We start from the raw sequence: 21614 nt of genomic DNA, 5'->3' as shown, positions 1-21614 counted from the left end.
CAGTTTGTTACATTCAGAAGAATGTGTCTGGACATTTTATTTTCGCCCTTATTTTGTGATTATTGGATTGTCTAATAGGTGTATGCTGGTTTTCTTTCGATATACTTTTATATATTAGCCTTGGCTAAAAATAATAAAAATGTTTACTTGATATAGCTCAGTTAATATTTCAAATAACTTATTTGTCTGTGTTGTCAACAATGCACATAAGTGGGTCACCAAAAAAAAATAAACAATAACTTTCTTGAGTCTATATCTCATATGAGTGTATTTTAATTTTGTTAATTTCCTTATGTGTAAAACACACAACACAAACAGTGATTCAACTTTTTTGCTAAAATGCAGGTAAGGTATGCCCTATAATTCATTAAATGACCATATTGCAAAATTTGATTTTGAACGCTGCACATTTATTACAGTTTTCAAGATCTTTGTAGCAGCCAAGATTAGCAGCCTTACAGAAAGGGTGGAAAGTTCTGTTTGGAGAAGGATTTATTCTTTTGGATTGGAGATCTTGCCCATAAAGAGGATACTCTTAGTGTTGTCTTCTACAATCAAAACTATGAAAGGTCGGTTAAGTTGCACAGAGTCTGGCAGGGACATTGGCATTATCTCTATTGTAGTTGCAGCTGCCGCCTCAGTGCCCTTCTCATCAACGCTAAGAACTGCTTTGTGGAGAACCTGGAGATGGGATCATAATGTTAGGAATTATCTAGAAAAAACTGTGACAATCGTAAAATTACCTTCATCCGCCACAAAGGTTTAGAAACAGAGATTGGTTATAAACACATACCTGTGATGCCTTGACCTTCATCTCCGTTGTAATTCCAGAGAAATCTGCTTTGTCACTGAACGCATCGTTTATTCCCATATCTTGCAGAATCCCTTTCAGCTTGATCGATGCAGAGATGGAGAACTTGGGCATGAACAGGTCCACAGAGCTACAGGGCACAAGGGTCACATGTGATACCACATAAATCCAAAAAAAAGGTCAGAGGTCATTTAACGTGTGATTTGTTTAGAAATACCTTCTGAAGAGTTTATCGTGCCACTTCTTGATATGGTGTCTGCAGATGATGTCCTCCACCTCCTTCATTTTGCCTTCGTCTGGGAGGACGATCATCATAGAAGTATTGCCTTTGTAGGGTACCATCAAGACTGTAGTGTGGTTGTCATGGTCCTGATAGATGTCATAGCGTCCCGTTCTTTTCATCATGTCAACTTCTACCGTGGTGTCCTTGTCCACATGGAAATTAGCTTTGTGGGTTTGTTTTGCATCGAATGGCTTGTCCCACTTTCCTACAAGGAAAAAAGATCTTCAGTCAACAAACTAAGACTTCTATGAAGATCAGTATATATGGAAAATATATCAATTAATTTGAAAAAAATTGCAGTACCTCTGAAGTAGATGTAATTAATCAGCATCATCACCAAACTGGGGTCCAGGTCCTTTACCATATCAGTTATCTTGTCATGGGTTTTCTTGGCAATGAATTTGTTAATCTCCTGCGCTGCCGTTTCAGGCTTGGAGAAGTCAACTTTAAAGGCTTCACTGTTAAAGTAGTGGTGAATATCCTTAAGGAACTTGTCAGTCACTTTGAAACCTTCTCTTATGGCTACACCAGCACCAGACTCCAGCTGCATAGCATCCTTGCTGTGGCCAAACATGTGGAGCATGTGCTCATAACCCTCATTGACCTGTTGAGGCTGCAGATTGCCGTATCCTAGACTGCTGTAAATCTCTGAGTGAGTCTCACCCTTGGCCCCTACAGCCAGCATGCTTAAAGCCATGGCAATACTAACCGGCGAGAAGAAGATGTTCTTGCCCTGGGCTTCGGGTTTGTGAGCAAGTTGCTTGTAGAGAGCGAAGGCAAAATCAGCATTGGCTGGAGCAAGCAGGTGGCAGGTGTCATTGCCATGAATGGGATGGGGTTCATCTTTCCCATGGTGGACATGGTGGTGGTGGTCAGCCTCATGGCCACCGTGGTCATGGCCATCATGTGGTGCGGACCAGGCAATTGCCACAAGCAAAGCACCGATCACACCACAGTATATCTTTCCCCACATTTTTTCACCTATATGTGTTAGAATCAAAGAGCATAACATGTTAACAAAATGCTCAAACAATACAAACAAATCTTAAAATGGATGTTCTGCATAGCATAACTTTTAAATATTTATAATTTACTGTATTTTATGTTGTACTGTTGTTAATTTTGATGCAAAAATCATCGCATTTTGTTTGTAATTACGAAAAAAGTATTATTGTCACTTACCCTCAAAGTCCTGTTGACGGGTAACAGTTCGGTTTAAGCTTAATCAATTTATAGTTTTTTGAACATCAGCTGAGTGAAATCTTTAAACATTAACCAGTTTCCACCCCCTTTCTATGAACACAATCACCTATGGTTATCCGTTGCTCTACATTTAGTGATGCAACGGTTTTAGACTTCTACACTGGGTTTGTCAATACTGAAGTTTTGTGTTAGTTTACTTTGTTAGATAAAACAAGTTCTCAATCAGCAATTTAGATTTAACTTTAGAATCTACCTGCTTTAAACAACTTTAGAAGTCTTAGAAAACTGATTGCCTTTTTTTGTTTCATACGTATGCCAACTGAAGTTTCTTAAAAGTATAAAAATTAAACAGCACACATATGTACATTTTATTGTATCAGCATGTGAATCCTAATTAAAGATTATAAACTGTAAATAACAGTAGGGGTGGGCGATAAATCGATAAACTGGTAGAAATTTGTCAACCGGTAGAGACTTTTGACTATCGTCTCTATTGAGGTTACATGCTCATGACACGTTGCTGTGTGCGTGGTCACGGAAACTTAATGTTTGCACATGTATTTAAGCACCACAGTTTTAAAACAAGTGATTTTAAGCTGTTAAAGCAAAAACAACTGGGCTATATGTGCACGCTTTTTCTGTGTGAGAGTCGAATGCAAGCCATGCATCCGATGCTCATTGAGCATTTTTGACCCTTTATTGTCCTTAAATACACATATGCGTTGAAATGTTTGCCTTAGCAAAGAATCATCATAAACACGGTCATTTAGGTCTGAAGAGAAAGAAAACAACTAAAAAAATAAAAGGCATGTGTAACAGTATATTGGATACGGACTTTGGTCTTAAAGGGAAAGTTACCTAGTATTGCTTCTGTCTTTAACTCATGTTAATCAAACAGAAGTGAGAGATTTTCTTCACTAAATCACTTTTCTACCTTTATATATATACTGTACAGACACGGAAAAAAAGAGACGACTTTAAGATTCAGTTTTTCTAAATTTACTAGGTGTTTAAGTAAAATCAAATTGTTTCATTCTAACAACAATATTTCTGCCAAGTTTCTATAAAAATGTTTTTATTTCCATTTATTTACGGAAAATTTAAATGGGGAACACATGATCCAAATAACAAAAAGATACAGCGTTTTCCAGTCTTGAAAACTTCAGAGAAAACAAGTTCAAATTCATTTCTCAATAACAAAAAGCTAATGTTTTTACATGTATTTTAGGAAAATGTCCGTAGCTGTATAAATTATTTCATCACTGAGTGCGTTTACATGCACAGTCTTACCCCGATTATGCTTAATAAACTGATAACACCTGAGGTCATGTAAACGCGTAAAACGGTTTTCTTTAATCGGGGAAAGCCCATAAACGGCGTAAGCAAAAACCGATCGGCACAGGTAGTTTTTTTGCTCATTACGCCGATTTCACGTGGCATGTAAACACCTTAACTGGCTTTCCATGTGCGCATATCTCCGCGTATGAAAGATAATCGTCACACACGGAAGTAAGCGCAAATTAACGCATGAAAGTCTCCGCTCGACTAAAGCAGTTGGCAGAGAAACTGTTAAAATAGAAGCTTATGTTACATTTACAGGTTCTGCAGACACGAGAAGAGATACAACAGTACAGCTTAAGACAGATATGCCATTGACTTTTTGAACGACTATTATGTACTATAGGCGATGATGACGTCACTGCCTAAGAGAAAACTGATAATTCTTCAAGTCCCATGTAAACGCAGTTGTCTGCATAGCCGGCTTATTGGTTTGCATGTAAATGCATGAAAACAGTTTTCTGTAATAAGCAGATTTTTGATAGTTATCCGCTTATTCTGTGCATGTAAACGTACTCACTGGCTGTTTATCAGTGAGCTTGAGTATTGTTTGGTTTTTTGTCTTCTTTTTTTAAGCTTGTATACGTTTTTGTGAAACTAATATTTGTAACGAGAATTATGTAAATTCTATGGTAGCAAAGATTTTAATTACATAAATACCTTATTTAAAGAAAAACACAACTCTACCGTATTACATATTCCTATCATGATAGAAGATTTTGGTCATATCGCCAACCCCTACCTAACAGAAATGAAATATTGCTTTTATACAAAAACAGAAACTATATGACAATTCTTAATTTTATAGATGATTTGTTCTTGTCAAAACATGAGCTGTGCAAGTTTAAATCCTAGCCCTAAATTTTCTTGCTTATGTAAATGGTTTTATGTTATAAAAAATTCACTCGACAAGTGAAAATGTATCGGGTTATTCAACGTATACTTGGTTTAGGGGAGGAAACAGGTCATTACACGTTGATAGCTGATACTTTGGGGGAACACTTTTCTTCTTGAATTCCTGAAGCCTGACTGAATCATGCTATTGCAGCTGCAATGAGAAGAGTCTGGCTGCAGACACCAAAGATCAGGGGTCTCATTTATAAAACGATGCGTAGGTTCATTATTAAAAGTTGTTTAAAAAGTTGTACGTGTGCCCAAAAGCCAATAATGGTGTACGCCAAAAAATATTCAGACTTATAAAAACGTGAATACGCACACCTGTAAGCAATATTCCCTTTATAAATCACAGATCACCTGCAGATGTGCGTACATCAACCAGCCTCATATCCCTTCCTGTACACGGGCATTTTTAACCATACATAGTCAACAGTGTTGGGAGTAACGCATTACAAAATATAATATATTACAGTAATATATTAGTTTTTGCTGTAACGCAGTAATATAACACATTACTAATAAAATTTTGGTAATATTTTACTCGTTACAGTCTTAGTAACGAGCGCGTTACAACAATGCATTTCAAAATTAGACCGTGTTATTTTTATTTTTTTTATTTTTGACCAATGCGCGCGACCAGCATCCACACATGAAAAAGCTGCGTGGCTGCGTCCCAAACCGCATACTTCCATACTATATAGTGGGCGAAAAGCACTACTTCTCGTACTCTTTGCCTACTATATAGAATGGAAGTAGGCGGTTTGGGACGCAGCGTATGCCTGTTTCCACGTGCTGTATGCAACATGTTCATTTTTACTTTAACTTTGTATTTGAAATGCGATTTTGGACGCGGTGCGCGTCAAATATAGACATGTTTCTTAAAGAGCCGAATCTGGGAAGTCCGCGGCTTTATAAGCATTGACTAAAGTGGTCGCAATCAGGTCTGATAGCGCGCACACGCATAATTTTGCGAATAAGAGCACTAAGTAAAAGCAACAGAAAGTTTCTATCGGTCTCCTGTGCTGCTTGAACCTCAGAAGTAAAGATACTTTTACAAATGTTGCCAGTAAAATCCATATCACACCAGCAATGACAAGGTAAGCTAACGTTGCTATGGTTACAGTCCATTTACATAATAGATTGCTTTTTGCTAGGCTTTTCCTATGCTATCTACAGTTTTATTACAAACAGCAACCTAAACTACAACATAACATAGTGAAGACTTAAACATGGTTATCTAAATAGAACATTTAAACATCACTGTTTAAAGTTTTTACCAGCCTTTGTATGGGAACCTATATTCATTGTTTGGCAAAAAGCAGTGTTCCTCTGTTTGGCTGTGTTTTTTTATGTTAGTCTACATGTAATCCTTATATTGTACTGAAATGAGCTGTATTCCTTGAGACCTAATCCTCCAATAGCACTTTTTGATAAGTTGTGTCAACCAAGTGCATGCCAGGTTTGTGCTGTGAATCTGAATTAAAAGTGAATTAAAGAATAGAAATGAAAAGAGGTTGAGTGTCTTACCATGTTATTAGGCTATAGGTTGCATTATAGTGGGCTCTAGCTCTATTGTGTTTGGTATGTGTACCATAATTTACCAGACGTTTACCAGATCATTTGTCTATGTTTATGATTCTGACAGTGATTTTTACTGTATTTTGCCATAAATCTTCACTTTGCCTATTCAAAGGTTGAGGGCCAACACATAACTTCTAGATTTATAAGCAGCAACAAACTACATTTTAACATTTTATAATGCCTAGTCATACTTCTGTTCTTTTGATGAAAGTAACTCAAAAGTAACGCAAAAGTAGTGTAACTCATTACAGTTCAGAGACATTAATATTGTAATGTAACTAATTACTTTCAAATGACAGTAATTTGTAATATATAATGTATTACACTTTGGAAGTAACTTGCCCAACACTGATAGTCAATGCAAATCACCTCATGATTGCTGATCCGCATGTAAATGTGATTGGCATCAAAAATATACCTGGTTAACGGGCATGCGACCACCAATTAGCCCATCAAAGTGAAAATGTGTTTTTGTGTTACTTTGAATAAGAGGACAAGTAAGACTAGAGCAAAGAAACATAATTCCTCAGACACTGAGATTGAAACACTTGTAGGGGAGGTGGAGGTTCGGAAAATGGTGTTATTTGGTGGCCAAAGGAGTGTGATCACTAATAAAAAGAAGCAGTGCGAGTGGCAAAGTGTTGCTGCTGCAACAATATTTCAAAAACTTTTATTTACATGAAAGATTCTCATTCATTCAAGGTGGAGGCAAAGAGAAAACTGTCCTCCCACCGCCAGAACTGGTGGGCCCATGTACAGCGGATCTCACATCAGTGGACAGCAAAATCGCTGCCATAGTTGGGGAGGTCAGCGTGTGTGGGATTGTGTCGGAAAAGGAGGGAGACACTGACGTGACTGAGACCACAGAGGAGCAAGGTTAAACAGATTTTTAATCATTTACGTTGTACATTTGAGTGTGTGGGGTGGTAAATGTTGCCAATGTTTGTCCTCCAGTTCTTCCAGAGTCTGAAGCGGTGGGTGAACAGGAGGTTCAGGGTGAGGGGTCCTCGGATGCAGATGCACATTGCCGGCTCAAAGCGGTACACCTTCTGCGTCTGGCACGTCCAAAAGTGGTCGGGTGCTCACTGATGCCATCCTGCAGTTACAGCGAGACACAATAAACGCTGTCAACAGAATTTCAGATGAGCTACGGCAGATGAGAGAATTGACACTTGACAATTATTAAAAGATGCAGTTAAAACATGAACCTTGATTTTTGGATTTTTTTACAAAAGCCGCATGACATCCTCACGGATTCTTGCACCTCGTTGATATCCCTTATGTCGGGCAAGGGGCTGGGGTAGAGGGAGATCAGGAGGGAGATTAATACCGTTCCTCAGTGCTACATTGTGCAAAACACCATGCCCTGATAATCTTGCACACTTTTGCTGGATGGTATAAAAGTCTGCCACCCGAGGCATCCAGAGCATGCCATCTGCATTTCAGGATGCCAATGACATGCTCCACAACTGCGCTGGCACGAGAGTGGACCTCATTATAATGAGATTGCTCTGTGCTCTGCAGGTTTAAAAATGGGGTAAGGAGCCAGCGTCTCAGGGGGTAGCCACTGTCGTCTGCAGGTTATAATTATATTAAAAGTAAAAAATTAAAACAAAATTGTTACAATTTCTACATATTGTTAAACTCACCAAGAAGCCAGCCATCACGTACTGCGCTTGCATTTAGTCTGTTCCCTACACTGCTTTGTGTCATAATAAAGGAATCATGTGTTGAACCAGGCCAGCATGCCACAATGTTTGTTAGGGTCATGTTGGAGTCACATATGACTTGCACATTAATTAATAGACCCATATAGATTAATAGATGCACATGCTTTCTATTAACATAAACAAATTCATTTTCAGATGGACCCCTTATAGCAACATGAGTGCAGTCAATTGCGCTGATTACATTTGGGAAACCAGACATTGCTGCAAATTGCATTTTACTTTCGGCCTGTTCTCGCACAGTACCCATATTAACAATACCATTCAAAATGGCAAGTATTATGGCACTCAGGGATGGCTGTGATATACCAGACATATGATGAGATGCTAGAAATATTATAATATAATTATTTTATATACAAAAAGGTCAACAAAGTTGAGGATTACTTATATTTTTGTATATAAATAATTTACCTGTCTGCCAATTTCTGCTGGAAACAGCCGGTTGCCAAGAACCCCAGAGTGGTGAGGACTTGTATTCGGACTGAGATGGCTCCGGAATGTTGCCCTCTCAAATACTGGACCCAATTCAGCACATAGATCCAAAAGCACAGCTCTAGGGAACTAAAAACGGCTTATAAGCCAGTCACCAGCATGGGCCAAGAAATCACCATGGTTCCTTCTCTCCTTATTCTTCCATTGGCAGTGCCATCATGAAGCATTACGTACCCAGGTCACCAGAGGATTTATATGTTTCTAGCAGTTAGACTGATCGTTAACACCGTGACAAAATCATAGAATTAATTAGCGGACGAAATTTGAAGATGAAAATGTAATGGTGAACACATGCTTCTTTCTGACGCTACCACTTTTAGCATAGCTTAGCATTAGCATCGCACTTAACTTTGCTGCTGTAACATGGCGGCAGGAGGTGCAATGATATTACGTTGTGCCCGAAAATAGTCCCCTGCTATTGAAAGTTACTCAAGGGACTACTTTCAGCTGCTGCATAATATCATTGCCATTAAACCTATGTCTAGCAATACCAATGCTTCAAACAGTCATTAAGCTAAAACGTTTTCTGAGAGGGGTACCGTCCTAAACCGTCTAATACAAAGATGGTTGTCCATCCACATGTGGTTCTGACATTTTGGTTTTGGTTTTAAAACATGCAAGAATTGGATTGCTGGATGTTAAAATGGTTATTAAGAGCGATAAGACATGTAAACAGTCTTTCTCCCTCTGACTGACACATCCGAAAACATGGACAGACGCGCAAGCGTGCAACCCTGTTATACAGACATCTACACAGAATTACAGTTTTAAAAATATTGGTTTTGAGAAGAATTCCGCAGGTAGGACCTATAATCTGTTATGTCTTAAGTGAATGGTTGGTTGACTGTTGGGAAAAAATATCTGATGTGTAACATTATATTAGAACCTTGTATTACAGTAGATCTGAAAGCTGTCTGTCTCAATGTCAATCAAACAGTAAAAGAAAAAAAAAGTATAGACTAAATCTATTAGTTTTATCTGTGATTTTAAGATATGGATGCACTGATTTTGCTTTTGAACCCTCAAAAACCTTTAACTTGATTTTTCTCAAAACTGACTTTGCTGACTCTATTAACTTCAAACAGTTGTTGCTTTTTGTCCGATTCCAATAAATCATACATCGTTTTGCCAGTTTTTAATAGAGAACTAATTTTGCCAGCACGGTTCACATATATAGATCACCATAACAAAAAGAAGTAGCAAGATCAATGGTTAAGAATTAAAGCAAACACTTATCCCCAGAACCATGTCTTTAAATAAAACAAAATAACTTTTGTAGATGTATGACGTTATAAAGCCAACATTAATGCAGTCCTACTGAAAGAATATTTTTTTGATAAATTTGGCTACTTTGCAAAAAAAAAATTAAGTTCTGATAATGTTCTTTGTAAGCTGAGTCTCAGGCTTGCCTGATTATATTGAAGAACCAAATAATAGCAGTCTTCCCACTAGCAAAATAAAGCTTTACATAATTTATTGATAGCTCACTGTTACACAGAAACTAGGTATGTAACTGTCCAAACTCCTATTTGGATTGTTTTTATTGGATGTTGAAAGATATTGACAATGACTAGTGACCCTGACCTTAAAAGTTAACAAACACATAACATTCTTTAAAGCTGTTGGCTAACAGCACCCAGCACTCTCACAGGTCACACATAGTCTTGCATTTAAATAGTTTAGTTGGTTTTATCTCCCTTAGATTTAGCATGACATGGTCATGAGACAAACTTAAGCTGGGGACACCTCACGATTTTCCACCGATTATAAAATGTAATTTGGTTATATCGACTCATCATGCTCAGTCTTTTCCAGTTGCGGTCTTTGTTTGCAATCAAGTCAATATTATTTATATAGCGCTATATAGCGCTTTTCACAATTGTTTACATTAATAAAAGCAAGAGAAAACACAGAAAAATTAGTGGACAACAAAAGTTGCAGAGTACATTGGCTAAGATTAAACCATACTAGCAAGCGGAGTAATTATGTAACCTATAGAAGAGTTCTAAGTTAAGCCAATGTCAGCAGACTCCCTAGGGGTCAGACATAGCTAATTCTATTTTACAGTATGTGTACCTTGTACATATATGGTAAATATATGTTGTACTTACAGACAAATGTGTGGTACTTACTTTTGAGAATCTACAAAATACTGTACTTACCAGTGGTAAGTACAGTCCTTTATTGTACATTTTAAACCCAAACATTGAATATTATGTGCATTAAATACCTGGTACATTCACTAGTACGTCAATAGTAACTGCATGGAAAATTACTGTAAAATAAAGTGCTGCATTTTACACAGTTATTACACAGGACCTACCACCTAAGATATAGCGTAGTATAAACTAGTTAGACCATAAAATAAGCTGCTGGATGTAAAGGGTACAATAAAGGACAAATATACTGAGTACAAAATGGCACATCAGTAATGTTTGTTATTAGTTATCATCAAATACGTACACTATAAGTGCAAGTCTGTAAGTACTAATTACTGTACATTAATTTGTAAGTACAGTTTTTTTTTATTTACAGTATACTTATACTAAGTAAGTAATGTATAAGTATGTATCTGGTATTACCCAGTACTTACCTAGAGTTACATAATAACTACCAAGTATGTACCACTGGTAAGTACAGTAATGATTCCATTTAATTATCATCTACTGTAGATCATCAAGTAAGTACCACACATTTGTCTGTTTACCATATATGTACAAGGTAAGTACACGTACTGTAAAATAAAGTTCTAGTGTATATATTAGATACTATATTATAAAATTATATGGGAAATAAAACATTTAATATATATAAGTATATTTCCCAGATGAATTATGTGAATGCTCTGTTCCAGACAAGTTAACTATTGCGACATAAGTATATTTACCAGATGATTTATGTGCATGCTTTGTAGAGATATGCCTTTAGTTTAGACTTAAATTGATCGACTGTGTCTGATTCTCGAACATTGTCTAAAGGTGGTAGATCCTTTTTTACTTAGCCCCTAAGCTCTGGAATGATTTATCAAACACTTTTGATAATCTAGGGATAATTAAGTGACCAGAATGTTGCTACCGCAGTGTAAGCAATGGGTTGTATTCTGATGGTAATTTTCGAAGATACAAAGGTGCTAGGTTTTAAGGCTTTCTGGGTCATAAGATAATCTCATGAAGTGTGTGGTGTCTAATGATTGTAGTCTTAAAATCTAAGAGCCAGTTGTCGTTCTCACAACGATTTTATTAAACAGGTTTAAAATTTGCGGCTGTCAGTGGCAGTCAATGACATCACTGTTGCCCCTGAAAAGGTAGACAGACAAAAACAAGCAGAGAAATGGCCAATCTTTTTGCGTATGTACATAACATGTTGAATCTGTGAGGATCTCAGTGGATTAATAATGTTGTTAGGGCTGTCGAGGCGAGTGATTTTTTCTTGTGATTTTGAGTGGCTTAATAGCGCAACTCGGTACAAATTACCACCTTCATTTATCCTAAAATAAGCTGTAGTTTGTTGGGTGGTTATTATTCTGTAGAATAAATGTTGAAAGCTATTATCATGCAGGGCCGGTTTTTGCTATGGGCAATGTGGGCGAACGCCCAGGGCGCAATCTATGTGAGGGGCGCACGAGCGCCCTAAAAAAAAATATCAAAACCGCTCATTTCTATGTCAAGTTAGTGCTCGTACCATGAGAAACACAGTTGTGTGCGTCTCAGAAAAGGCACGGGTGAGGGGGGCGGGGAATCAACTTGCGAGTGAGGGATTGACTGATCCCAGGCCAGAGGCCACACAACACAAACTGCTGCGTCTGCTTCCAAATAAATTGTATTTTTCATTCCTAAAATTAACATAGACATATACCTACGAACATGTAATCAATTGGGTTATGTGAAAAAAATTCTGTAGAGTCATCTAACTTACGTGACTCACGTCACGTGACTCCGGTTGATTGACGGGTAAAACGGACGTTGTTGTTGGCAAAATGTAATGCAAAGTTAATGATGTCGAGTCTTCATCTTCATCATCATGGATCAAATTAAAAGACTAAAGTAGCCATCTCAGTTGCCCGGTTCAGGAAAAGAAGATGAGGAGAAACGGGCAAAAGATAAAGGTATGCCGATTTCTATGAGTGACAACGTGTGACGTGACAGTAGGAAATAGGCTATTTATATTAGCCTCGCACTCTTGTTTTGGTTTTAGTTTTGCTGAACTAGCAACTATTAGAATTGAGGCATCATGCCATGCAACTAAATTCACTCTATAGAGGGGTTGCAAGTTTACAAACATTGCAGGGTGCGCGCGCATCCAGGGGGCAGAAAGCCCGATTGGTGAGCTGATCTGCTACTGCAACAACCTTAATTATTGAAGCGTTCTTTATTGTTTGTATATAAATAAGACTTGATTTTAGTTGGATCTGTTTTTCTGTCTATATTTTTACAGTGTTACTGTGATACTTGTATGTATTATAATGTTATAATTATAATGGTTGTAACGTAATAGTCGCATCTACTGGTATGTTAACATCAGGCACCCAGCACTGACTCTGTTGGTACTATTTTCCACGCAACAATTCCTTGCCATTTTGACTTACAGACACCGCTACTAGCATACAACACAATGCACTTCTCTTCTTTCTGCCCCTCGGTTGCGCGCGCAACCAGTTAGTGACGTCGCCGTGCAACCCGTCTATAGGCAACACAGTCTAGTTTGTGTGTGCAACACAAAAAGTGCAAATTCACACAGACCTCCTGACTGTGTAATTTTTTATTGCTTTACGCTATATGTGTCAACTTAAATAACTTCTAATATACATTGACATGGCATTTTGTAAGCTACAGTGATATAGCTTTTTAAATAATTTGCAGTGTATGCTTAGTTTATAGGATGTTAACAAATACTAATAAAACGTGTGTTAAGGTCATTTTAATTGAGTAACTGATGCATGTGTGAAATAAGTAACTTACATAATTGTATCTTAATTGTTAATTCAGGGGCACTTCTGAAATATTTTAGAGCTAGAGCACCCACTGGCCAAAATGAGGAGTCCGATACTTCCACAGCAGCAACTGTGTGTGTGTGTGTGTGTGTGTGTGTGCATGAGTGGGTGTTTATACTGTATTACATGTTTTTCTCTGTTCTTGCTACCTTTTTGTATTTAAGATTATATATAACAAAATAATACATGTTGGTGGCGGGGTTTGGGGGTAATTCTTTTTTTTTTTTTGAGGCGGCCAAGGGATGGTTCGCCCAGGGCGTAAATCTAGCCAGGACCGCCACTGTTATCATGTAGCATAATTTATTTATTTATTAATAAATGAAAAACAACAAGGAGCAAGGGCGTCGATTTGCGTAGGGACGCTAGGGACAAAATTAAAATTTTATCATAAATCCCTTACCCATGTGTCGTTTTAACTCTCTAAGTCCTTCGATTGTCCTCAGAACACATTTTTAGATATTTTTGATGAAAACCAGAAGGATAGTGACTGTCCCATAGACTGTTTGATTTACACCCGGAAAAGAATGAAAAAGGTCCATGTTCCCTCAGTAAATCAATACTAATATTATGAAGCGACAAGAACACTTTTTTGTGCAAAGAAAACAAAACAAATGATTTTATGAATTTGTTCTTAGTCCTTCAGTCTGCGTACACGAGCAGACTATGGCACATGCTGCTGACGTGACCTGCTTACATAGTTGCCAACGTTTTTTCGTTTTTTCGCCTATTCGCCTTTTTTTATTTATACCATTATGCAAATATTGTAAAAACGAACATGAAATTATGAAAATACACGAACATACCCCAAAGAAACGATCAGCCGCCATCTTTATGCTAAGCTAAGCTAACAGACAATGTGGAGCGAGCCAGACTTCATGTTACAATAATAGCGGAGGGTAATCAATATGATATGGAAGAGGATGATTTTGCAAGAGCTACCTTTATGTGCCACAATACAGCGAAGAGCTGCGGCAAGAAGCCCAGGGAGGAGGCCGCAGTGGTGCGAGCTTGGACGGACTAGTAGTCCATTTTAGTAGTCTAGGTTGAAAATTTTATTTGTAACCATGAACAAAAATATGAAACTGAGGGGGCACAAATCAGATCTGAGGGGGCAATGCCCCCTTTTGCCCCCTTGTGGCACCGGGCCTGGGTGGTATAGACAACAAGGAATGTGTACAGATGTGAAGATAATGTTTATTCAAACAGTTACTCATTGGTCACTGGGTATGACTGACGCCTCATCGGATCTGATGTGGGAATATAGCAACATACATAACAGCGGATCAGCCACTGAGTGTTGGTTCCTCCTTTGAAATGTAAACAAAATGCTGTTTTGTGCATAATAATCTTATCCTACAGTCTAAATATTGCTCACTGCTTAGCTACATGCAATCGTGGGCCAGTACAAGTGACACAGTAGCCTAAATGAAAAAGAAAAACAATAAAAAAGGGAATAAACATTACTGCTGAACTTTACATTTTAATTCTGTCACTATTATTGCTTGGGCATGAATAAAAAGCCTTTTAAAATGTATTTACAGATTCTTCTTCAAGTTTGCCTTTTAATTATGTCTTGCCTCGAGATGGTATTTAAAATTAAATGTCAAATCATCAATTGCATTTTATTTTTCAGAAAATGAAATAATTTGATGTAATGTTTTAACTTTTTTTAGCATTTAATTTTTAAATTTGGGACATAATTTTGCTATTATTATTTAAATTGGCAGGAAAACCCTTCCATAATTCTCCATCAGCATTGATAGTGTAAAAGATATCAGAAAATTAACATCAGATATTTATTAATAGAAATCGGCAGCAAATGTGTGCAGTTGTATCTGCTGTCCACAAGGGGTCCTCAAACACCACCAAATGAATATTGTTGCATTGAAGGTTTGTAACACTTTACAATAAGGTTGTAATTTTTAACAATACTTATACAGTAATACAGTAAATACAGTATTTAATAGAAAATATTTAATACGAAGTATTTCTTAATCTTAGTTCATGTACATTTTTTGCATTAACTTATACATTTATAAAATCAAGTGTTGTATTTTACCATGCACCATAAACAATAATAAATAACTGTATGGACATTTACAAAAATTAATAAACGTTGCAAAACTATATTTTTGATTGTTTGTTAATTTTAGTTAAAGCATTTACTAATGTTTACTAATACAACCTTATTGTAACGTGTTACTGTATATTTTATATGTGTACGTATATGCACTTAACCTGAGGCCTTCTAGAAAATCAGGTATTCTTAGGGGAACTATAATCTTGTAATTTATAATCAAAATATCTAAATCTTTAATCATTTTACATTTACGAATTTGTCAGATGCTTTTATCCAAAGTAAATTACCATGCATTACTAGGTATACATTTTTTTCACCAGTATGTGTTTTCCCTTAGTTCAAACCCATGATCTTTTGCACTGCCCAATGCTCCACCATTGAACTATATTTACATTTATGCATTTGGCAGGCGCTTTTATCCAAAGTAAATTACAATGCATATCAAGGGATACATTTCTTTCATCAGTATGTTCCCTCGAACTCATGACCTTTTGCGCTGCTAACAATTATCCAGTTGTATTTGCAAAGCAGATCAGGAAATATTAAAATAATAATTGAAAAACAGATCATTTGTTTTAACTGTTTAAAAATTGGCATGCTTTGAATGAAATAGTCAGATGTTCTGTTGATATGTCAGCTTTGTTTCCTAAGAATAAAAGTTTAAGCTTTGACAGCTGGAACTCTTGGTTTTAAGAGATTTCTTTCTGAGTAAATGATGATGACAACAACACAAGTTGGTACAAGTAATGGTAGAACAGAGAAAAACAACATGTAAAACTAAGGCAGGGTCACAGCATGCACATGGAATGAAGCAGGGCAAAGTAATAAAACCTCCCAATGAGACAGGACCGCTGTGAAAGCCCAAACAGAGGAAACGTTCTGCTATAGAGTGACCATTTATATGTGAAGGGAAATAATGAGTAGAGGGAACAGGTGCGCTCCCTGTGATTGCAATTCTATTTAAATATTATAACTTTTTACAATTGTTTATATTTCCAATCCAGCTTTACCTGAAATAGAAACAAAGAATACACAAAAATTCAAATAACAAAAAAGCATAGCAGTTTTTAAATCTAGTTTAGGATGAAGTATTTCAAGTTACATTTAGTTATTTAAATGTATTTCTTATTCAAATAATGTAATATGTAGTACTCAATTTCAAGCTATATAGTCTGGAGTATGTGAAAGTTTTTAAATAAAATAATGCTAAAGGTAATGATCCAATTCCAAACTATATACTATTACTAATATACAGGTGCTGGTCATATAATTAGAACCTCATCAAAAAGTTGTTTATTATATTAAATACTTGTATATTATATTCATTCATTACACACAAACTGATATATCTAATGTTTATTTCTTTTAATTTTGATTATATAACTGACAACTAAGGAAAATCCCAAATTCAGTATCTCAAAAAATTAGAATTTGCCTGAATTACTGCAGCAATGTGCCATGGCATAGAGTCGATCAGTCTGTGGCACTGCTCAGGTGTTATGAGAGCCCAGTGTCGCTGTTTAGTCGAGTGGTCGGTACTTCCGGTCAGAAACTCGCAGGAGGGACACGGAACACTGCAACAAAGTTGTATGGTTAAAACTGTCAATTTATAAAAACACAAAAATTTGGCAAAGGATCCTGGAAGAAAAGCATTATCAGCTGGGGGTTGAAAGGTGGAGAATTAACAAAAATGGGAAACTCAAATAAGAAGAAAAAAACGATGGCAAGTAAGCACAGCTGTGTTGTGAATGCAGAGTGGGGAGCATATGATAGAGTGGATAGTGATGATAATATGGAAACAAGCCAAGGAAAGGGAACAGTGAGGAAAGAGGAAATTATTTTGACGGTATTAGTGCAAAGAAATCCAGGTGTAATTGAAGATTTGAAAGAAGGGTGTGATCAAGGTCTGAAATTTAAAATTGTTCTGAGATTTGGCGAGGACAAGGGGATTTTATCAAAAAGTCCAGTGCAATTGTTTGGGAAGAAGGTTTAATGATTAAACTAGATATGATAGGAATAACAGGTAGAATAATTGGATTAAAGATTTTTTTAGATTTATTCAAGTTAGAATTGGAAAAGCCTTATCTGGAACATATATGGTGTAAAAATGGTTGCATCATTAGCCCAATACTCTTTACTATTATGATAAATAATGTATTTTCTTAAGTACAAGGGGATATTGGGAGATCATTGTTTGCTGACGATGGAGCCTTGTGGAAAGGGGGAAAAAATATAAAGCATATCACAAAGAAAATACAAGAAACAGTAAATGCAAAATTTACTTTCATCAGACAACATAACTTTGGACCACTCGGCAGCAGTCCAGTCCTTTCTGTCTTTAGCCCAGACGAGACGCTTCTGACGTCATCTTTTGTTCAAGAGTGGGTTGAAACACAGCAGAAACCCAGGTCTTGCATACGTCTGTGCGTAGTGGTTCTTGAAGCACTGACTCCAGCTGCAGTCCACTCTTTGTGAATCTCCCCCACATTTCTGAATGGGTTTTGTTTCACAATCCTCTCCAGGGTGCGGTTATCCCTATTGCTAGTACACTTTTTTCTACCACATCTTTTCCTGCCCTTGGCCTCTCTATTAATGTGCTTGGACACTAGGGGTGGAACAATACATGTATTCGTTTCGAACCGAATCGGTACGGGGGTCACAGTTCGGTGCATGAATTTAAACGGAGAATACACGGTATGAAAATAAAAAAACTTGCGTGCAAAATAATTAATGTAATGCGGAACTACTGTTAGATACGCGGGTTCTTTATGGACAGCTAATCTGTTGCCCCGCTTTAGCTCTGATTGGCGCCGATGCATCCGAGCTCCGCCTATGTATGCGCTCTATCAGAGCCCGTCTACATTCTGGCACTCTGTAGTTTTTTGTCACGTCGACGCCGGTCCAGTCAGTTAGTGAGGAGCGATAGCGAGGATGGCAAGTGGTGTTCCACAAGAGTTAGACGGTCCGCCAGCCTCTTTAAGATCGCAACTTTGGCAAAACTTCAGTTTTCCAGTCAGTTACAATAGTACAGGCGAGAGAGTGGTGGAAAAGACGAGGACTGTGCGTCGGCGTTGTTCAGCAGTTGTTAGGTATGTGAGTGGAAATACATCTAATCAGGGCTCTCAAGTCTCACGCATTCACCTTGACAAACACGCATTTCAGTCAGTTCAAATGCCACACTTTGTATTTCTCACGCTGAGAAGTAGGAGATAAATTGTCCTGCTATATACAACAGGCATACGCAGGGCAGTTCTGTCGAGTTCAGCTGCTTTCAGTGTTTTAAGCGTGCTCAACTTTACGCAGCGCCATCAGCGTCAGAGTACCACGAGAAATCTTGCGGAGGAGGCTGATTTCAAATCGCTCTCGCGTTACTCTGACGTCATCCACTTGTCGTTTCTTGCAGCGCCTCATGAAGTCGTACACACCTATTAATTCATCCTAAGAGCCTTTTTTTTGTTCTTTAGTACATTAATATGGAATAAGGCCAAAATGTAATTTTAAAATTTATTTAGGTAATACAATTGAACCCATATTTGTATGAAAGATGAGTACAAGATTACTTAAAGTGGCATACATTTTTGAAATACGAGATAGTATGTTAAATGCATTTCAGTTCATATTCATGACATCTCAAAATAACACTGATAAGGACACCTATGTTTTTAAGATTAGCTTAAGTACTAAAAAAAATCTTTAATTTTTGTTTTGCTTTTCCCTCCATTGTACCGAAAGTGAATCGAACCGTGGCGCCTGAACCGAGGTACGAACCGAACCGGGACTTCTGTGTACCGTTCCACCCCTATTGGACACAGAGCTCTGTGAACAGCCAGCCTCTTTTGCAATGAACTTTTGTGTCTTGCCCTCCTTGTTTAAGGTGTCAATGGTCATCTTTTGGACAACTGTCAAGTCAGCAGTCTTTCCCATGATTGTGTAGCCTACAGAAGAAACCATTTAAAGGCCTTTGCATGTGTTTTGAGTTAATTAGCTGATTAAAGTGTTGCACAAGGTGTCTTCAATATCGAACCTTTTCACAATATTCAAATTTTCTGAGATACTGAATTTGGGATTAGAATATAAAAACTTTTTAAAAAACATGCCTTACTAAAAACAATACTTGTGTGCATTTTGAGGGAAATTTTAAGGGCACTAATGTATTGACTAGTGAGTCTAATCCCTGTCCGGGAAGCTGCCCCTAAAAGTTGAATCAACTTTTTAAAAATGTCAAACAAAAAGAACTTAAACATATGAATACAATCACATTTTTTTCTGAAGTTTAAACATCTCACAAATGTATTTGTTTGATATTTACAGTCCATACCTGATGAGGGGAGACAATTATGTGAGAGAAGCACAAAGTCAGAGCTGCTGCTTCTGTGGATTTCTGAGCAGCGTGTCTGCTCCCCCTATAGGTCAACACTCCTAAGGAAAATCAATCAAACATTGATATCATCATTCCAGACAGAACAAAGCAAACTCAGAAAAGTTTCCAGCAAACCTGTCAGTTTTATCCTTTTACTATGTTCTTACCTCAACTTATAAAATTAAAACATACCACACACACCTACAGAATAAAGGAAATCATGTTAGTTTAAAAATCAGTGCATTATCCCACTCATACCATACAGAATTGCTAAATTGTGGCAATAGAAGTGTCTAGACAGTGTTCTTGACCTGTTAGACAATATCTTATTGCCCCTGCAATTTTCTTTTCCTGTTTTTAGATTGGTAAGGGTACATGGCAAACCATTACCGCTGTGAAAACAGGACGATGTTTTGTGTGTTGAAAGAATATCGCACGTGAAACAACATAGTCTGCAGAAGTCACGCCTTTTGCTTCTTCTGATTAATCTCTGCAGACTCGCCAAGTCTCCAGCCATTGCATACACAAGAGACAAGCCAAGCGAGACTGCACATGCAGCATTTAATTAACGATGCTTGTAATAGTATTTTGTATATACTTACAGACAGTACTGCTCATCACCTACCGCACCGAAGTAAACTTCGCCTTTTCAAACACTATTCTTCTTCTTCTTGTAGTGTTTAATGGCGCTTGACAAGCCAACTTTTGGTGCATTACCGCCACCAACTGAACTGGAGTGTGGAGCACTAGTAGGCATATGACATACGCATATAAAATAAATACATAAATAAATAAATTCTATTAAATATTTATATTTATTTAATATATTTTATATTAACACACACCACGCATTCAAATACAATAGATGTTAAAAAATAACTAGATGGGGTCATTGCTTCGGCCCCGCCATATTTGTCCGGGCGGGTGATGTTCAATGATTCAAAAAATATACAATGCTCCTCCGAATCTCATGTTTGTGTTTCATTCTCGGCACATGTTCATAATCGTTTGCCTTTTTGTTTAAGTATTAATAACGTCACCTAACATACTGCAATCTAGAAGCTTTCTATGAAAACACACAGTCAGTAGATTACATTAGATATGTCTTCACAAACGTTTATTAAGACACATGCTTTGCTTGACAGCGTACGCTTTAACAATCACTTAAGGAAACTTTGCATTCAATGTAACAGCATAAACCTATAAAATCGGTGGATTATAAAATACGCGCATAGTTGCTCGCTCTCCGTTGACTCCGATTGACTCGCTAGCGTAGACTGTGGAGACTTGACCAATATGGCGGCGACGCTGGATTACGTCCCAGCACGTTATGAGGCGTCTACGTAATATGTAGGCCGTTTCTCAATCGGAAGGCTCCCGCCTCCGGAGGTCACATATGCAGCCTGCATACGTCATAAAGACTGTTTTATTTCGGAATATTAACAGTTATAAAGTCGACTACTATTCTTAGTTAATCGTACATTGTTGTAATATGTTATGAATTGCGAATGCAATGCTTAGTTATCTTAAATAAACCAGGTTTGATGACGTATGGAGTCTGCATAGGCGACCTCCGGAGGTTGCAGTCCTCCGATTGAGAAATGGCAATGGCACACACCGGTAGGAAACGCTAGAATGCGCAATGCCAACCGGATGGAAACGCCTCCAAACTACGTCATACAAGACAAATAAACGTTTTAAAAAGTCTATTTAATGGTAAATATACTTTAATGTTTTAATTAACATAACAAACATCGTAATAAAAACCTGAGATAATAATAATAAAGCAATTGGCGCGTTTATGACGGACGCTTTTTTAACCAATAAAAACTAGGATAAGGAAAACAAG

General features: G+C 37.3%; 1 protein-coding gene, 3 long non-coding RNA genes and 1 other non-coding gene across 7 annotated transcripts; 2 read left to right on the top strand and 3 right to left on the bottom strand.

Annotated features, from left to right (window-relative positions):
• Positions 1 to 257: 257 nt before the first annotated feature.
• LOC141350537 (alpha-1-antitrypsin homolog) lies at positions 258 to 2431 on the bottom strand. The gene is made up of 5 exons (XM_073855842.1): positions 2277 to 2431; positions 1398 to 2075; positions 1029 to 1299; positions 794 to 941; positions 258 to 681 (listed from the first exon to the last, which is right to left on the bottom strand). The coding sequence occupies exons 2-5, from the start codon at positions 2065 to 2067 to the stop codon at positions 493 to 495; spliced, it is 1278 nt and encodes a 425-aa protein (XP_073711943.1). The 5' UTR covers positions 2068 to 2075; positions 2277 to 2431; the 3' UTR covers positions 258 to 492.
• A 243-nt stretch (positions 2432 to 2674) lies between these two features.
• Positions 2675 to 7320, top strand: LOC141350539 (uncharacterized). 2 transcript variants are annotated; one of them, XR_012358579.1, is made up of 3 exons: positions 2675 to 3303; positions 6816 to 6989; positions 7068 to 7320. It is a non-coding gene; the product is annotated as an uncharacterized lncRNA (long non-coding RNA). The 2 variants fall into 2 exon arrangements; XR_012358578.1 differs by lacking the exon at positions 2675 to 3303 and having other exon boundaries at positions 5311 to 6989.
• LOC141350540 (uncharacterized) lies at positions 6986 to 21546 on the bottom strand. 2 transcript variants are annotated; one of them, XR_012358581.1, is made up of 5 exons: positions 20368 to 21546; positions 19724 to 19824; positions 8255 to 8404; positions 7322 to 7408; positions 6986 to 7237 (listed from the first exon to the last, which is right to left on the bottom strand). It is a non-coding gene; the product is annotated as an uncharacterized lncRNA (long non-coding RNA). The 2 variants fall into 2 exon arrangements; XR_012358580.1 differs by having other exon boundaries at positions 6986 to 7209; positions 19724 to 21546.
• LOC141350541 (uncharacterized) lies at positions 8588 to 19844 on the top strand. The gene is made up of 3 exons (XR_012358582.1): positions 8588 to 9135; positions 15132 to 15215; positions 19717 to 19844. It is a non-coding gene; the product is annotated as an uncharacterized lncRNA (long non-coding RNA).
• Positions 20039 to 20281, bottom strand: LOC141350727 (small Cajal body-specific RNA 13). Its single transcript, XR_012358861.1, has one exon.
• Positions 21547 to 21614: the final 68 nt, after the last annotated feature.

Source organism: Misgurnus anguillicaudatus, chromosome 18, assembly GCF_027580225.2.
Source record: "Misgurnus anguillicaudatus chromosome 18, ASM2758022v2, whole genome shotgun sequence".
Classification (NCBI taxonomy): domain Eukaryota; kingdom Metazoa; phylum Chordata; class Actinopteri; order Cypriniformes; family Cobitidae; genus Misgurnus; species Misgurnus anguillicaudatus.
This window is presented reverse-complemented; position numbering and strand designations above follow the sequence as displayed.

Coding starts and splice junctions, on each gene's coding strand:
- LOC141350537 (XM_073855842.1), bottom strand. CDS start 2,067: ATGTGGGGAAAGATATACTGTGGTGTGATCGGTGCTTTGCTTGTGGCA. Junction 1,300..1,397: donor TAATTACATCTACTTCAGAG/GTACTGCAATTT, acceptor TTTTCCTTGTAG/GAAAGTGGGACAAGCCATTC. Junction 942..1,028: donor CACGATAAACTCTTCAGAAG/GTATTTCTAAAC, acceptor TGTGCCCTGTAG/CTCTGTGGACCTGTTCATGC.